Source organism: Anthonomus grandis, chromosome 7 (genome assembly GCF_022605725.1).
Source record: "Anthonomus grandis grandis chromosome 7, icAntGran1.3, whole genome shotgun sequence".
NCBI lineage: Eukaryota > Metazoa > Arthropoda > Insecta > Coleoptera > Curculionidae > Anthonomus > Anthonomus grandis.
The window spans coordinates 5,242,964-5,262,099 of record NC_065552.1 but is presented as its reverse complement, the minus strand read 5'-3'; the positions used below and the strand labels follow the sequence as shown (position 1 = coordinate 5,262,099).

At 31.2% G+C, this 19,136-nt stretch overlaps 1 protein-coding gene across 2 annotated transcripts in view; it reads left to right on the top strand.

The window, feature by feature from the left end:
- Positions 1–19,136, top strand: part of LOC126738989 (cadherin-related tumor suppressor) — a 452,924-nt gene that overhangs the window by 15,648 nt on the left and 418,140 nt on the right. For both annotated transcript variants that reach the window (XM_050444509.1, XM_050444511.1), the window contains exons 4-8: positions 36–757; positions 817–1,069; positions 1,125–1,526; positions 1,584–2,155; positions 2,210–3,046. In XM_050444509.1, coding sequence (XP_050300466.1) covers positions 36–757; positions 817–1,069; positions 1,125–1,526; positions 1,584–2,155; positions 2,210–3,046 — 2,786 coding nt within the window. The remainder of the gene's footprint in view (positions 1–35; positions 758–816; positions 1,070–1,124; positions 1,527–1,583; positions 2,156–2,209; positions 3,047–19,136) is intronic.

Below are 19,136 nucleotides of genomic sequence, written 5' to 3'. Positions count from 1 at the left end.
TATGGTGCTTGTTGCTTATCAGTTTAATTTTTTAGATGACACAACATCTTTTAAGCGTCGCAATGTTGGTACAGTAAGCGTCCGTAACCACGAAGCAACTTACTCTATAATCTATGGAGATCCTCATAAGAATTTTTATATTAACGAGAACAGCGGTAAGATCACTACAGCCAAGAAGATTGATAGAGAGCAAAGCATAAGCTATAGCTTAACAGTCATGGCACGATCCAGGCTTAGCTATGGCAAGACCACTGTGAATATCATTGTCCAAGACCTTAATGATAACAAACCGACATTTTTAAAGTATCGAGATGATATTCGGCTGGATGAAAACGTGGCTGTAGGACAAGAAGTCTATTTGGCAAGAGCAAGAGATTTGGATTCTGGGATTAATAGTAGAATCAGTTATGCTTTGAGCTACAATCCAGAGGACCAGTTTAGGATATCTGAAGCCACTGGAGTGATTTATTTAAATAAGCCCATAAGGGCAGAACCAAATAGTATTTTACACGTGGAGGTTACTGCTACTGATAGTGGAGCACCACCGTTATCATCTAAGTTAACAGTGGATATTGCTATAGCCGATGTTAATGATCATACACCAGTTTTTGATCATACTTCTTATGAAACATCTTTGCTGGAAAGTACCCCAGTTAATGATCGGTTCTTTGCTCTGGCTGCAAGCGATGCTGATCTGGATTTGAACGGGAGGATCACTTATGAGATCACCGAGGGTAATCTTGAGCAAAAGTTTGGGGTAAGAAGTTGTATGTTATTACATTTTTGCAAAATATTGATGAGTGAATCTCTTTATAGGTTTTCCCAGATGGGTTTCTTTATCTTAAAAAATCCCTGGATAGGGAGGAAAAGGACTATTACTCCCTTACGATTATGGCCAAAGACATGGGAAACCCTTCGCGGTTTTCAGTGGTGCCCGTGGTCATTCACGTGATCGACGAGAACGATAATGCACCACAGTTCACCAACACTACATTCACCTTTCAGATTCAAGAGAATCAACCGGTGGACTCTTTTGTTGGTAAACTGATGGCAACTGATAAGGATATTGGTGAGTTCTTTTGGTTCATTCATGCTGAACCCAATAAAAACTTCAATTGTTCTAGGACGCAATGCCGAGCTGATATTCTCCCTCTCCCCTCTCCAAACCAACTTTGCCATCGATCCAAAAAATGGCTTCATCAGAACCCTTCATGTCTTTGACAGAGAAACTTTGGTTGAAATTCAGGGCAATAATGTGATTACTTTGGAAGCTACTGTAACCGACAATGGATCTCCTAGACTCAAAGATAAAGTTAAAGTAAATGTGTATGTAACAGATGAAAATGATCATGCTCCCAAGTTTCTGCGGGCCCCTTATAAGGTGCAAATTTCTGAGGGCAGCACTGTGGGAGCTCAGATTTTGAGGCTCTATACTCAGGATCTTGATGAAGGTTTGAATGGAGATGTGTACTATGCTATCGTAGGAGGAAACGAGGAAAGAAGGTTTGATATTGAAGAGGCTACTGGTAAGCTCATTTCAATTAACTGTACTTTTAAATACTAAATTTTTTATCTTTTTTTAGGTCAAATTATTTTATCCAAGCAATTGGATCGGGAAACCACGTCAAAATACACCCTTACTATTCTAGCACATGATGCAGCTGTGGCAAATCAGCTGAGTAACACCACCACAGTTCAGATTGACGTGAGTGACGAGAATGATAACTCGCCAGAGTTCACTCAAAGTGAATCCAAGATCTCTATCAGTGAAATCACTGCTGTGAATACTGAATTGATTAGGTTTAAAGCTATTGATAGTGACCTTGGGATGAACAGCGAGGTGGTTTATTCTATAACCGCCGGTAATAGGAAAGACACTTTCCATATTGACCAGAACACTGGTGTGCTGTATCTGCATAAGGCTTTGGATTATGAAGAGCTGTCCAGCTATCAGCTAAACATCACAGCGTCAGACAATGGTAGTCCAAGGCTGAGCACCACAATTTTATTCTCGATTGCTGTGGAGGATGCTAATGATAACCCACCTTATTTTCCTAGCACCGCTATCGTGAGGCAACTAAAGGAGGGCATACCTGTGCACACTCCTATTGTGACGGTTACTGCCTATGATCCAGACTCTGGAATAAATGGAAATGTAAGTTTTGACATATTAATTAGTTAAGTAGAAGCTGATTTAATATTTTTCCAGGTAACATACTCAATCTCCTTCCAAGAACCCGACGATTCTCACAGACATTTCGGCATAAACTCCGTCACCGGAGTGATCCACACTCTGCTACCAATAGATCGGGAAGTCTACGACACTTTTCGCCTGACAGTGATAGCAACCGATATGGCTGAACCAGCTTCAACCAGACTAAGTGCCGAGAAGCTGGTCACCGTCATAGTGGAAGACATCAACGACAACCTGCCGATCTTCGTCAGCATGAACGCCGCCCTACTCCCACAACAAAAAGAGAAGTTCTACCGTCAAGGCATCACTGTAATGAACGTATTTGCCCGAGACATAGACTCTGCCACCAACGGTTTAGTGACTTACGAGCTCGTAAGTGATCCGAGTGAGCTTTTCAGGCTCGACCAAAGCACAGGCGCACTGAAGCTCAAAAAACCGTTGTCCAATCCGGAGCCGACCTACAGAGTGAGCGTGAAAGCGACAGACGAAGCCGTCCAATCGGAGCGACGATCGTCCGAAGCGTATTTAACGATCATCACCGAGTCGAAAGTGCCCGGACCGACTTTCGAGTCTGCGCGGTTTTCCGGTAGCGTGTTCGAGAACGAACCGGCAGGCACGTCGATCCTGACCGTCACCGGGAAGTATCACGGTAACGACCACGAGATCGAGTATTATATCACGAATGTGACGGGTGACGGGGTGCAAGTAGACCGTTTGTTCGATATCGATACGAAGTTGGGTGTGTTATCGACCGCGACGGAACTCGATCGGGAGGCCGGTGTCGATACTTATGAGGTGGAGGTTTATGGGATTGTTGTCGGAGGCGGTGGACCGAGAACTTCTAAGACTAAGGTAAGGGTACTAGAAATATGTGATTTGTTAGGAATCTTAAGGTTTTCCTGGATAATAATAATAATTATAATATTGACCGCCTAAAGTTCCGCAAAAATTCTATAAAAATTAGGGACATGATTTTTTGAGAAAACGCTCGGACCCGTCAATATTTATTTGAAGTTGCGCATTATTTCACATAAATGTTTGTATACAGGGTGGAACAAAAAAAAGTTATGAAGTCATCGGTCATTGGGGATGATTTACCCCAATGACGGGGATGAGGGGATTACCATGATTTTTTGTACTTTTTTTAAAATGAGTTACGATCTGATGGTAAATATAAGTGAGGTTAAGGTGGGAGCTCTTGAGCAAAAAAAGAGAGAGAAACTTTTGGACCTATTTTCTTACTCTAACCTCTCATTTCCTCAGAAATAAACTAGAGTTCAAGATTGTTAGCCATAGGGGATAGGGCATCAGAGGACAAGTGGTTTAAGTATGGAAGCTGGCTTGGAGAAATCGGAAAAGGATAATTTATGTTATATTTAATAAAATGAAAAGTGAGGATCTTGTAGTGAGGTGAAAGTGGGCATTCTTGAGCTGACGACACTGACTTAGAAAGTCTAAGAGAGATGGATTCAAATGATTTTGCTCACTTTTATTAAAGACTGAGAAGTCATGAGGTGAGAGTAGGGCAAAGCTTTTACATAAAAACTAGTTGATCTCCTCGATTTAACATCCATTAATAACAAAAACGAACTGATCTTCTACGCTACTGAACTCATCTAAACAACTTCAATTTCAACCTAAAATCCACCTCGTCATGGTCGTACATATCGAACGGCCATTTTCCCTCGCCTATAGATGTAGTAATTTAAAGGCCACCACGAGGTCTTCTTTCGATCCTCTTTCATACCACTTCATAAAAGAAATGTAATATACCCTGTCGAGTAGATTAAATGAAAAAAATAAATAAAAGAAAGAGAAAGAAATCAAGATCAATTGCGATGTAAAATGCAAAACAAAACCAACAAATCGCCGGGGAACATCTTATCCCCGAGACGTGTCGGTATTGTCACACGCTTTAAACAAGTCCGATGTGATGTTAGCGCTGAATTGGTCTAATGTTTCTGTCTTTTTCTTTTTTTTTTGTGGTAAATGTGGAGTATTTGCATAATGGGTTAGACCTATGATCATTCAATGAAACAGTAATTTCCTGAGGCATTTCGATGAACGAAAAATGCTTATTAAATAATCCCAAACGTCTCCGGAAAACTCTATACGATTATAATAAATATATACGATTACGTAACTCAATGTAAATCATTTGCATAAGATATACAGTTATACTTAAATGAATAACTATAAACTTTCTTATCTAAATAACTATGAGCTTGAAACGATTTTTTTTATAACTATGTTGGTAAATTTAATTTAGATCCACGTCAGATAGTGGAAATTATATGGACGAAATAAGATGCTTTAACTATGTGCGTTATAATTGTAAAATTAACATATTTCGTGTGTCTTTTTTTATTATTATTAGATGGGATGAGAGGAATTTGTTGTTTTTATGTGTAATTAGCTGTATAAGCTGTTGATGGATAAGGATCATCCAGGAAATCTTTACACTTTAGTATTCACTTTTCATAATAGGGATTCTTTTATTATCTCCATTGTATGATCACCTTTCATCTCTCATTGCCTTATTTTATGTTCTTCATCTTAAGGTGATTTTTGTCTCTATTATCGTCATTTTCTGGTGCATCATTTGATGCATCTACAGTTTCCTTACAAAAGGTCTTATCCAGCTTGAACTTAATTCTCATGCCCGCTCTTTTTTCTGGATTAATACAGAATGCCAAACAGGATGGAAAACTTACATTGTACTACTATCTTTGAATGCTAGCCTATCATCTGTAGCTAAGGTATTAGCAAGTGAACTAAAATATCTTTTTAAAAGTAGTGATTTTCAATTTAATCAGAATCAAATGTTGATAGAAATTTACTGACCTAATTTTTATTAATTAACTGATTTCTAATCTCGTCATTGCCAATCTTCTCTTCTTTTCCTCTGAACATCGTCCATCATTGGTTATCAACGATCCCAAGTATACAAACTTAGGCACCAAATCTTATTTTACTACGTTTTTGATATTGGGTATATCATTGGATTCATGGTTGATTTTTAGACCATATTCTCTATTATAGTTCCTTAAGTTGTTCATGATAGTTATCACTTCTTCTTCGCCTCCTGCAATGATTAAAGTATCGTCCGCATACCTTAGATTACTTATTTTTTTCGATAGGGGCATTTTCATGATCTCTATATATGTTGTACAAGAGAGGCGAGAGTATGCACACCGGTCTCTAACTCATTGCAGCTCTGGTCATTGTTTGTAATACTTTAACCTTTGCTTTATTATATTTCATCCATCTGGATATCATGGATATGATATCTCTTTAATCTCTAATATTTATAAAATAACCTTGACTGGACTTCTTTGTCCCGGTAATAGCACTACCAAATGTCACTGATTTCAAGTTCCAAATCTGGAAGACTGATTAGACTATGTTAATAAAATTAGAAGAACGACATTCTTTGTAAATTTTATTAACGATATAGATCACTCCAAGAAAATACTCCAAAATATAAGTCTTCTTTAGCAACAGTGTCTAAGAATCATGTTTGAGCTTCAAGGTTATCACCCAGCTTAAAGTCCGAAATCTAGAAAACTAATAAGACAATTTTAAAATATAAATCATAATATTCACTAGAGTATTCTTTGTGACTTCTGTAAAAGATGTAAATTAGTGCAAGCAAAAGTTTCCAAAACATTAGTCTTTTTCAGTTACAGTGTCTAAGGATCATGTTTAATCTTCAAGGTAACCACTCAGCTTAAAGTCCAAAATCTATGAAACTCGTGGGACTACTTTCCCAAACTTAAAAATTATAGTCAGCACAGAATTTTCTGTAGATACTCTAAAAGGTTTAAATCAGTAGAAGTAAAAGCTTCCAAAATATCATGCTTTTTTACTACCCGTATCTAAGAATCATATTTGGCCTTTAAGTTGACCACTCAGTTTAAAGTTCAACATCTGAAAAAGTACTGAGCCTATTTATCTAAGATAAAAACTATGACATTTAGCAGATTTTGCACCTTCATCATTAAAGATTTAGATTAGTACAAGTAGAAGTTTCTAAAGCCAAAAATTCCTACTCAATATTTTAGATCACACTCTATTATGAAAGAAAAATTTTAGGAACCGGTACTTATTTTAATACGCACTCCTACATTTTTTTCTCAAAGTTAGTATTCATTTACATTTTCGTACGAACAAATGAAAAAATCACTCAATTAATTCCTGTAGAATCTTTTACTTGGTTTGTTTGGTTTTTTGTTTTGCATTCAAATAAAAAAAATCTAGTAATTTTCCTGATACACTTATTTAAATATATATATTGAAACTACGATAATCCTCTAGTTATAATAATGTGGAGCCCCTAGTTTGTTCCTTCATAAACTTTGAATTATTTTTAATGTTTATAAAGCAATGTTTTTAGAAACCTGTGGTTTTTTTCATGGTAAACTTTTCTAAATGATAACAAAGCCACTAGTTATTTTTTTAGAGACCCCTAGTTCATTTCATGATATACTATATTTTAACCATAAAGATCAAAAGACCTACTAGTATTTTTTTAGCAATTGCTAGTTTCTTTCTTCATGCACTTTGAATTATTTTCAATGTATGATCACCCACTGGTAACTTTACAAACCTTAATAACTAAATATTATGCTACTGGAAAAAGATACAACCAGAAGTCGTCATTGCGTAAAATCTGAACGTTTAAGGTCTTAATAAACCTTTGACAGTGGTGATTGCCAAAGATTCTATGGCAGAGTTTGCCATTATATTAGTAAGTCACTGGAGAAATAGTGAGAACTTAGTATTCGGGATCATGAAAGGCTACTCCCAAGAATCCAGACACACATATTTTAATGTAAAGAAGGACGGGATGAAGAAAATTGTGATCCAAGTAAAACTGGATGGAAAAAGAACGAGATGCCAGAACAAGATTTATAGAACAAGTCAAGGACCTTACAAATATGTCAGTAGAAGAAGTAATAAGAACCTGATAACGCTGATACCATAAACAGTCATGACTCTTGAAATCAAGCAACGACTAGAAAGAGTACTCTTTACAAAAAAGGATAAAAACAATAAAATATAATCAAAACTTAATTTTTTTAGCATATAATATTAAAAAAAATCATTTTTTGATTTGTACCTTGAGATTTAACCAGAAAAAAAAATTAATGTTCCTTGCTGATTTATTATTTCATTCAATTTTATTTTCTACACTTTTAAACAATAAAAACAATAAAACTCTGATTAAATTTTAGCTGAAATTTTAACAAACAAAACTCATTTAACCGAACTTTCCAACTCCATCACACTTAGATAACACCAAAATGCAAAACAGCCCTTTTCATTAAACTTCTACCTACCGGGGGTGCTTAGTGAGATATTCTTCAGACACGCCACCAACTTTTCGATGTGTCCCCACATTTCCTCCTCGAATGAATGATGATGAAGATGTAGATAAGTACAAGTAAAAATTTCCGAAACATCAGTCTTTTCTCAGTTACGGTATCTAAGGGTCATGTTTAACCTTTAAGGTAACCACTCCAAAAGCTATGAAATCTCCAAAATCAAGTCCAAAATCTATGAAACTAGTGGGGCTACTTTCCCAAAATTAATAATTAAATACTCAGCACAGAATTATCTACAGATATTCTAAAAGGTTTAAATCAGTAGAAGTAAGAACTTCTAAAATATCATCCTTTTTTACTACCTAAAAGTTTAAAGTACTAAGCGTATTTATCTAAATTAAAAACTACGATATTTTGCAGAGTTTGCAACTTTCATTAAAGATTTAGATTAGTACAAGTAGAAGTTTCCAAAATAGCAGTCATTTTTAGTACCCATATGTAAGAATCATGTTTGGCCTTCAAGGTGACCACTCAATTTAAGGTCTAAAATTTGGAAAACTATTGAGACTATTTTTTTGAAATAAAAGGTTGAATGTCAACAGAGTGTTTTTTGCCACTTTCAATAAGAATTTAGATTAGTACAAATAAAATCTTAAAAATATCAGTCTTTTTCAGTACCCGTGTCTTAGAATCATGTTTGGCCTTCAAGGTGACCACTCATTTCAATGTCAAAAATATGAAAAACTAATAAGAATATTTTCCAGAAGTAAAAAGTATGGTATTTAACAAAGTATTCTTGATAACTTTTGTTAAGGACTTAGTTGAGTAAAAGCAGAAGCTTCCAAAATATCAGCCGTTTTCACTACCCGTGTCAAAGAATCATGTTTGGCCTTTAAGGTGACCACTCAATTTAAAGTCCAATATCTGAAAAAGTACTGAGCCTATTTATCTAAAATCAAAACCATGACATTTGGCAGAGTACCCTTTGCAACTTTCACTAAAGATTTAGATTATTTCAAGTAGAAGTTTTCAAAAAAACAGTCATTTTCAGTACCCATATGTAAGAATTATGTTTGGCCTTTAAGGTGACCACTCAATTTAAAATCTAAAATCTGAAAGTTTGATCTGGATGTTATGAATGGATTTCTTTTCCACTTCTATTGTCCATGACTACTCTTGGTTAGGTTTTTCTGTATAGTAATACTTCCAAGAACGTATTATAGCTTCAATGGAAAATGTTTGTTCCTCAAGGTGATCACTGATTTTAAACTCCAAAATCTGGAGAACGGATCAAACTATTCTCAAGAAATTAAAACAGGGTATTTATTAGAGTATGAGTATTTATTAAGGTCTAAATCAGCAAAATTTTTCAGTAATGGTCGATTCGAATCGAATTCTTGACCTAGAAGGTGATCGCTTAGTTTAACGTCCAAACTCTGAAAAACTAATTGGACACTTTTCTTGAAATAAAAAACATGATGTTTATGAGAGTATCCTTTGTAAATTCTATTAAAAATGTAGATCAATGTAAGCAAACTTTTGCAAAATATGTCTTTTTTAGTAAAGGTGTGTATCAGTTATGTTTGATCTTTATAGTGATCACTCAAATTAAACTCTAAAATTTGGACAACTAGTAAGGCTATTTTCCTGAAATAAAAAATAATGTATATAGTAGATTATTTTATGTAAATACTGTTAAAGATTTAGATCACTACAAGCAAAAGCTTCCGAATTATCAGTCATTTTCAGTACCCATGTCTAAGAATCATGGTTGGTCTTTAAGGTGACCACTTAGTTTAAAGTGCAAAATCTGACAAAGTAATAAGACTATTCTCCTGAAATAAAGAGTATGGTATTAAACAGAATATGTTTTGCAACTTTTATAGAAGGTTTATATTAGTACAAGTAAAAACTTACAAAATATCATTCATTTTTAGTACCCATGTCTAAGAATCATGGTTGGTCTTTAAGATGACCACTCAGTTTAAAGTAAAAAATCTGGCAAAGTAATTGGACTATTTGCCTAAAATAAAGAGTATGGTATTAAGCAAAGTACTTTTTGTAACTTCTATGAAAGATTTAGCTTAGTATAACTAAAAACTTCTAAAATATTAGTCATTTTCAGTACCCATGTCTAAGAATCCTTGTTGGTCTTTAAGGTGACCACTCAGCTTAAAGTGCAAAATCTGGCAAAGTAATGAGACTATTTCCCTGAAATTAAAAGTATAATATTGAGCAAAGTATTCTTTGCAAGTTTTACATAAGTACAAGTAAAAACTTCCAAAAAATCAGTTATTTTCAGTACCCGAGTCTTAGAATCATGTTTGTCCTTTAGGGTGACCACTCACTCTAAAGTCTAATATTAAGAAAACTAAAAGGACTATTCTCGTACAATAAAAACTGAAATATTTTGCATATATTCTACGAAAACATTGCTCAAGCTCGAGGTTAGTCCAAATAAAATTTTATAAATAATTAGGCTTTTTCTGTAACATGTCAAGACAATGCTTCTACTTCAGTCTTGACAACTAATTTCAAGGTCCAAAATCTGGCAAACTTATAAGAATATCACTAGGTATTAAAAACCATAAGATTTAGAAGAATAATGTCTATCAACACTATTTGCTCCACGTCTGTTCCTGCTTGGAATATATAAAATGCATGAGAAAATATCATGCTCAAAAGAAGGCTCATATCTTCTTTTGCAGCTGATCTACGTAGTGAATATCTAGAAAAATCTGGCAAGTTTACTTCCATTGGTATTTTCACAAATAATTTATGAACATTCGAATTTCAGTCAGCAAGCTTAACTCACGTAAGTAAAAAACCTGCAATCAGTGAATCAACTCTATTTTATTAACGATCATCAGCTCCGTTAATAAAAACGTTGATTTCTCAGCTCAGTATTCTAACGCGTTTAAGATTTAAGTAAAATGATGTTGCACAACTAATTTACTAGTAGCATCCAAAAAAAAAAATGTAAAACTCCTCTAATCCCGTCCTGTGCTGAGAAGAGAATCTTCTCATAACTTTTCACTGTGGGCAGCCCTGCTCCTCGCCCTAGTTCTTCTTAGCGATTATTATACCTATATTATCGATGCAAATTGGGTCTTTTACATATAGATCAATAATTTTAGGCCGGATTTTTTGCCCGTTTTGACAGATAAATTGGCCGGAGTACCTGTGGAACGGACGACGGCCGTTTTCTCGACGAGACGGGTACATAATTCATAAGTAACGCTAGAAAACTGGTCTTTTCACTTCACTTCTTTAACGCATATGCATGTGATAAAGAATCCGAACCCGATGATGGTGGTGTGGTGCTGATGGTTTAGGTTGGGCCTTGAACATCTGCATAACTCAACTGAAATAAAATCAATTCCTTTTTTGAAAATGATCCATAAGATCTGAATTCAGGTGGTGTTCTCTATGCTGCGCCCACAATCGATCACGTGATGAAATATTCCTAAAAGTTTTGTATCGCATTAATTAAGGCCGACGGAAAAAGCATTTAATTGTGCCGCTGTTGTCCGGTTAAATAGTGAACATGACTGGGCACAAATTCTTCTATTTTACGATGAAGAGTGTTGGGTTCTCGAAGCAACCAGGGGCGTCGGTAGCACGTTTAAATTTTCAGTAATAAAAAGTTTGCTTTATCAGTCATTCAAGTTTTTAATAAGCTTTATTTCATGATGGAAGCCTTAGTAGATCAAAAGTTATCAGTCAAAAAATGTGGGCTTGATGAAGCAAGCAATGAAATGCATTTATCTAATGCACGGTTAAACCTCACAACCTTACAATTTATAATATTTATGACTGTAGCTCAATTACCAGAGAATATATAAGAAGTTTTTGGGTTGTAGCTTCTTTCAGAGAAAGGTTCTCACTTTGGGTCAACCAGCACTACTCTTCTCCTAGCAAGCAGGTTTTTTTAAAAGTTCTCATTTTCTATCAATCAAATCAAAATATCTATAGTGATAAAAGTTGTTCACTAGGTCTTGGCCTACAAGAATTTTTCCAAGCATTTTTTTGCTAATTATGATATTTTTCACGATATGTTAATTTCTTTGGAATGGCTTTGGAAGCACGACTCACCTTCTTCTGAGAAGCTGCTTTTTTCAAAAATTCTCAATTTCTATAAATCGAATAAAAAAATCTATAGTTATAGTTGTTCACGAGGTCTTTCTCTATTAGAATATTTTAAAGCATTTTTATCTAAACCTGATATTTTTCAAGATATCTTCATTTCTTTGGAATGACTTTGGAAGGACGACTCACCTTCTTCTAAAAAGCTGCGTTTTTCAAAATTTCTTATTTTCTATCAATTAAATTAAAACATCTATAGTGATGAAAGTTGTTCACTCACAAGGTCTTGCCCTAGAGGAATAATTTTAAGCATTTTTTTCCTAAACTCAATATTTTTTACGATCTATTAATTTCTTTGGGTTGACCTTTGAAGCACAACTTATCTTCTTTTGGCTGGTTTTTTAAGAATTTCGAATTTTCTATTAATCGAATGAAAACATTTATAGGGATAAAAGATATTTAATCGGTCCTGGCCATAACTCGCGTTCTAATGCTCCATTTTACATGGTTTCTACTTTAAATTCCTTATAGGGCTTCTTTTAATATCTCTATGAAATTTCATTAAAATACTTAGTTAAAATACCTGCTATAATTAAATTTTTATAAATGACATCTTAATAAAGTAAAACAAGAAAAATTGTTTTGAGTTCTTTGGCTTACAAATCACGTTTTAATGCTCCAATTTATATAATTTTAAATTGATTCCTGGGCTTTCCTTAATATCTCTATGAAATTTCATTCAAATCCCTTTTGTAGGTGACGTCTTAGTAAAATAAATCTAGAAAAATTGATTTGGCTTCTCTGGCTTCAAACTCGCATTCTAATACTCCGATTAATATAATTTTTACTTTAAATTAATTCGTGGACTTTCCTTTACATCTCTGTGAAATTTAATTTAAATCGTTGCAATAACTATTTTTTTATTAAAATTATTGTAGGTGGCTGCTCAGTAAAGTAAAACAAGAAAAAATTTTTTGGGTTCCCTGGCCTATGATTCTTAGATTTACACAATTTCTATTTTAGATTAATTCCTGGGCTTTTCTTATCATCTGTTTAAGATTTCATTGAAATCTCTGCAATAACTAATTTTTTATTTACATGTTTGTATGTAATGTTTTTCAAGAAAAATTTTTTTGGATTCTTTCCCCTATAAATCGCGTTTTGATGCTCCGATTTATATGATTTTAGATCTAAATTGATTCCTGGGCTTTTCTTAATATTTCTATAGAACTTCATTTAGATTCCTCCAATATTTAATTTTTTATTAAAATTTATGTAGGTGACGTCTTAGTAAAGTAAAACTCGAAAAATTGATTTAGGTTCTCTGGCTCAAAACTCGCATTCTGATGCTCCGATGATTTAAATTAATTCCTGGATTTTGCGCTTAACACCTTCATTCAAATCGCTGTAATAACTGGTTTTTTATTCAAATTCTTGTAGGTGGCGGTTCAGTAAAGTAAAACTAGACAAATTGTCTTGGGTTCCCTGGTCTATAGCTGGCGTTCTAATGTTTTAATTTATATGGTTTTTATTTCTTGTTAATTGATGGACTTTTCTTAATATTCTTGTAAAACTTTATTAAAATCTATGCAATAATGAAGTTTCTATTAACATAGAAAATTCATTAATTAATTAATTAGATTAATTCTTGTGCTTTTTTTAATATTTCTGTGAAATTTCATTAAATTCTCTGCAAACCACTAATTTTTTATTTACATTTTTGTATGTGACGTCTTAGTAAAGTAATACTAGAAAAATTGATTTAGGTTCTTTGGCTCAAAACTCGCATTCTGATGCTCCGAGGCTTAAAATTAACTCTTGGATTTTGCGCTTAACATCTCATTCAAATCCCTCTTATAATACTTTTTTTTATTTAAATTAATTCCTGGACCTTCCTTAACACCTCTATGAAATTTTATTCAAATGGCTCAAGTAACTATTTTCTTATTAAAATTATTGTAGGTGGCAGCTCAGTAAAGTAAAACTAGGCAAATTGTTTTGGGTTCCCTGGCCTATAACTGGCGTACTAATGCTTCGATTCATATAATTTTTATTTTAAATTAATTCTTTGCCTTTCTTAACATCTCTATAAAATTTCATTGAAATCACTGCAATAACTAATTTTTTATTTACATTTTTGTATGTGACATTCCAGTAAAACAAAACCGTAAACAAAAATATTGTTTTGGGTTCTTTGGCCTATAATTCACGTTTTAATGCTCCGATTTACATGATTTTCACTTTAAATTAATTTTCAGAATATTCTTAACTTCTTTATGAAATTTGATTCAAATACCCACAATAACAAGTATTTTATTTACATTCTTGTACAGTAAGATATCTTCATTTTTTGGGTTGATTTTCGACACTTCCTCTCTGTTTTTATATTACTAACTTTCTCCTGCAATCTATTTAATTAAAAAATACATTTAATGAGATTAAATATTAGGTTTCGGATTTATTTTTTTTTATATCTAATTTTTTTTAATATAATTTCTTTTATTTTTAAAAATTATAAAATTTTCTTAAACGTTTGTGATTTTGTCATTTTAAATGCAAAATAATATTTAAGTTCTTCTTATGCCAGGTTTACTGTCTGTAATTGCAATATTTCCTATTTCTTCTTAAAAAATATACTTTGTTTCCTTAAAGCTATTTTCATTTTTTTTTTAATTATTTTAGTTTCTTACTCTTATTATTTATTTTTTATTCATTTTAAAAATTCATAAAAAATATATATATGAAAAAAATAAATAAGGAATATGAAAAAATAGTAAATGAGAGACATCAAATATTGAATAAAACCGAAACATTAAGGTGATTAAATTAATTATTTAAAATAGTAAAAATACCTTGAGAGGCAGTAAACCAATTACAAGAAAAAGGAAATAATATAAGAACAGAAATTAGGACCTGAGTTAAGAAAAATCAAATGATAAATTTATGTATTTTAAGAATTACATATAAAAATATATATTTTTTTTAATATTTTCTTATTTTTCTTACCAGGGATTAAACTTAAAAATTATGATATTATTATCTAATTATTATCATTAATTTAAGTAAGCAAAAAAATTAGAACACAAAAGAGAAAAGGCATTTTTTCCAGGCATTTAAAAAACATACGTGCAAAGAAAATTTGAAAAAAAAATTTTGAAAAAAAATAATATGAGAGACAATTAGGATTAAATAAAACTAAAACTTAACATTAAATATAATTAAATGAAATATTTAAAAAAATAAAAATTAATTTAAGTGTATAAAAATTATTGTCATTGATATATGTATTTGTATTTTTATTAATTTTTGAGGAATTTCTTGGTTTTTGTATATAACTATTTATGCTAAATAAAGCATAATATCATTACTATTATTATTATTATTATTGATATAATTCTTAATAACTTTAAAATTAAGGAAAAATCGCATGGTAAATATACATATTTTAGAAATAAATTGTAACTAAAAAATTAACAAAGAAAAAATTAAAAAAAAGATAAGTTCTCTTTTTTTCTTTTATTACTAAATTAATTTTTATTAAATTAAAACTTAAAAATAGGAAAAAAATAAAAAGGAAAGAGAAAAGAAAACCAAAATTTTTTTCCGTGTAAATTTAAAAATTGACATATACATAAACAAAAAAAATAATCAAAGAAAATTAAATTTAGAGGCAAAAAAATAATTAAACCTTACAACTTAGCAAAATTAAAAAATATATGATAAATTTACACATTAAAAATAATTTAAAGATAAGAAGAATTAAGATAACTAATAGTTTGTTGTATTCTTTTGTTGCTAAACAAATTATTATTTTAATTAATATTCAATTAAAAAATAAAAATAGGAAAAAAACCAGAAGAAAGAAAAGGATATCCAATTGGAATTTTCTGTATTTATTTAAAAATCAGTATTCTTTTATATGAAGAAAACTTAAATAAAATATAAAGAAAAATTTAACAAAAGACAAAAAAATTACTAAAACTTTAACAATAATCGAATATAAGAAAAATTGCCATGCTCCAATTTCAAATTTTAAAAAAGAATTAAAAATAAAACATTATAAAAAAAATATTAAAAAAAAAACAAACTTATACTTTTCTTTTGATATTGCTAAATACATTTTCATTAAATTAAAACCGGAGAGAAATAAACGGATAAGAAAAGAAACAAATCAATTGTTTTCTTGTAAACATTTAAAAATTAACTTATAAATAAAGAAAATTAAGAAAATCAAATATTAAAATAATGAAACACAAAAAAAGAATAAAATCTTAAAATTAGATATAATTAAATAAAACCCGTATGTATGTATAAACAATAATGCGTTTTAAAAAAAAAGTAATAATAATTATAATATAATAATAAAGCATCATAGCTTCTTATAAAATAAGAAAAATTGTTCGCAATATTACAATAAAAATGAAAATCTTTAAACATAAATATTCATTACTATGTGAAAAGCAAGGACAGTCATAACTTAAGCTTAACAAAACAATATAAAAATTTAAAAAATGTATAAATGAAAGGGGTTTAAATCAAGTGATTATAATTATACAAAAATAAAACAAACTTATCTTTACTTAATAAAATGTCGAAATAAAAGGTATATTAACAAAATAAATAAGAGAATATAAGAACTAAACACTTATCTGAAAAAAAAAATGTCCTCTGAGTTACTTGAATTGGTTTAGGCTATTACAGTTCTTTATCATTTTTAATAATTTTGAGTATTATAGTAACTAGTTAAATTCAGATATTCATTACAATATCTTCTTTGATAAATATGTATATCTTCAAAGACTTTTGGTCTATAGCATTTAGGTTGAGCTGACTGGCAAATAATGTTTAAGTTTAAAAATAAACAGATACACTTTAAACATAACCCTTTGCTTCACAGATGGTATATTTAAAACACTTAACATACGTTTAATGGGCCCATACCAGTTACATCTTAATACCTTATTACCAATATTTGTGTAATGAAAAAAAAATTTCACTTATTGGAAAATCATCGTTTACCTTTTCCATTTTTTATTGTCTCACTACATTAGACGAACACATAAACAAGATAAAAAAAAAGTAAAATGACGCGGTTCTCTCAATATGACACCCGAGAGCCGAAAAAAAATGTTAATGATATACTTCTATCTATCAAATTACGTCGAAAAAATCCCCGCTTATCTGTTATACGGCGTATTGCTCTTCGAACAAAAAAAAATCGAAATTTCACGGCCAAAAATCGTTTAAACGAACAGTCTGATGCCTTTTTCGATACGGGGCAACTTTAAAACCATAATTCCGACGATTTACATATTGGTGTGTCTAAAAACTGAGAGAAGCCCAGAGCTTTTAGTGTGAAAGGGATTAAGAAGGCACTGGTTTAGATTGATATCAGGTTTCATGATTTTTTTTTTCAGAAAATTGACCACAATAATAAGACGTTATTAAGATATAACAATATTTATTGAAAACGTTCACTTAGAATCTATGAGGGCCGATTTAGGAAAATAACCAAAAAAAAGACAAATGACCGAACGATTATTAAAAGAACCTGAAAGAAGCGAAGGCACAACAAAATGACGGGTTTCATTGGCGCAGTTTTCAGATAAAATTTGCGGTAGACATGCGATCTGGTTTAGGTATATAGGTCGGAAAGTATTGTTCTGGTTTGGGTGTTTCATACTGGGTCAGGGACTCACTTTAAATTTTTATATGAAACTGTCAAGTCAATATTTATCTGACGCCTTCAAAAACTACAATTACCAATTCAAGATCTCATATAAAAAATTCAAAGCGTAGAACCATCACAAGTAGTAGACAAATCTCTTGATGACCAAAGCATTTTTATTTATTTATTTCTCAAAACCGTAAAATATATATACTGTATATGGGGTGCGTCCTAGTACAATAAAACCTAATCCTAAAATATTATTATTACCAGTAAAGTTAAAAATAATAAAGAAATTAATTGAAAAATTAAATATTAGGTAAAAGGCCATTGCTAAAGTTCACTAAACAAAACCAAACAGATACAGTGAACTAAAAAGTGGAATAACATACAATAAATACAATCTAAGACTAAACTATAAAAAAAAAACTAAAAATGACAAAACTGAGGGTTCAATAGTACTGCCTAAAAATTGTCTGGCGAATTGAAAATCGTCAGAAAATAATCACTTTGCAATTTTTTTTTATCAGCACATGTTTAGTTAAAATTGACTTGATTGTTCTCTTATATAAGTCAAAATTTTGTATAGTTTTAATTGTGATCCGCGGGTTTTTAAAACTGATAAGGGCGGATTTTTGGAGGTTGAGTTCGCAATCTCTGTAAGTTGTGACAAGTGGGAAATTGTTAGTGAGGTGTCGTTTGCAAATTGATAAGTTTTACGATGGTCCAATTGTTCCAGATAATCGCTTAAATCATTGCAAAATAACAAGAACAGTAAGGATGAAAGTATTCCACCGTGTAGAACTCCGTATCTAACATTTTGGATTTTTGACCTGAATTGTAGTTACCTGAATTTTTGTTTGAGTTATCTGAATAATTTAGCAAAATATATCGCATCCTTCAAAAATAATATATTTGTCATGTGACATTTAGATAATTATAAATTAAAACAATAAACAAATCAAGTCACATAAAATCAATTACAGTTTAAATGCCTGTAGATCAAAAAAAATTTCAGATTATTTGTTTTATTTGGTTTGTTAAGTTTTAACTCCTGAAAAATTGTGTTCTTTTGGGTCACGTCCTATTGCAAATAAGGCATCGTTATGCTGAATATTGTCATCCAGTTATTTCAATTTAAAATATATTATCAGATTACAAAAACAAATAAATTATATAAAAGGAATTATTGGTAAAAAATATAATTAAAACATTGTTAATAAATTAGAGATAGATACATTTATAAATATTGTATATAACGAAATTCAGGAACACACTTTTATTTTCAACGTCAAAAACACTAACCTAACTCGCCTTGACTGTCGTTAAATTGTTTCCAAGGTAAAAACTGACTAAACAATTAAAACTGAATGAATTGTCACGAAGCGCGTTCTTTTTAAAACCCGATGGAACAGTTTCGAAATATTTAGAATTATTTTCAGTGTTTTTGCCGAAAAAGATCAATAATTTTAAGACAATACTGACAGTCAAAGCAAGCAAGTATACAAATTCTAGAAAATTAGAACTACAGGAATTTACAATAATATAACCTAAATAACCTAAATCGGGGCCAAAATGGGGCTCTCGAACAAGATGAACTACTTAAAAACTAAACACTATAGATCAAAATAATAAACCAAACATAAGTAGAACCCTAAAGAAACCCTACGAATCAACTTTGACTACAGAATACTAATAAAAATAGTACAAAAACTAGGAGAATAACGTATTTACATTTTCATAATAATATTAACGTAAAATTCTAAAGAGGTATCAATAGGTATTATACATAATTTGTTAGGGGTTAAAAATGTAAAATAAAAAAGCTGAAGCAAGCCTTAAGATAAAACACCGATTGTTG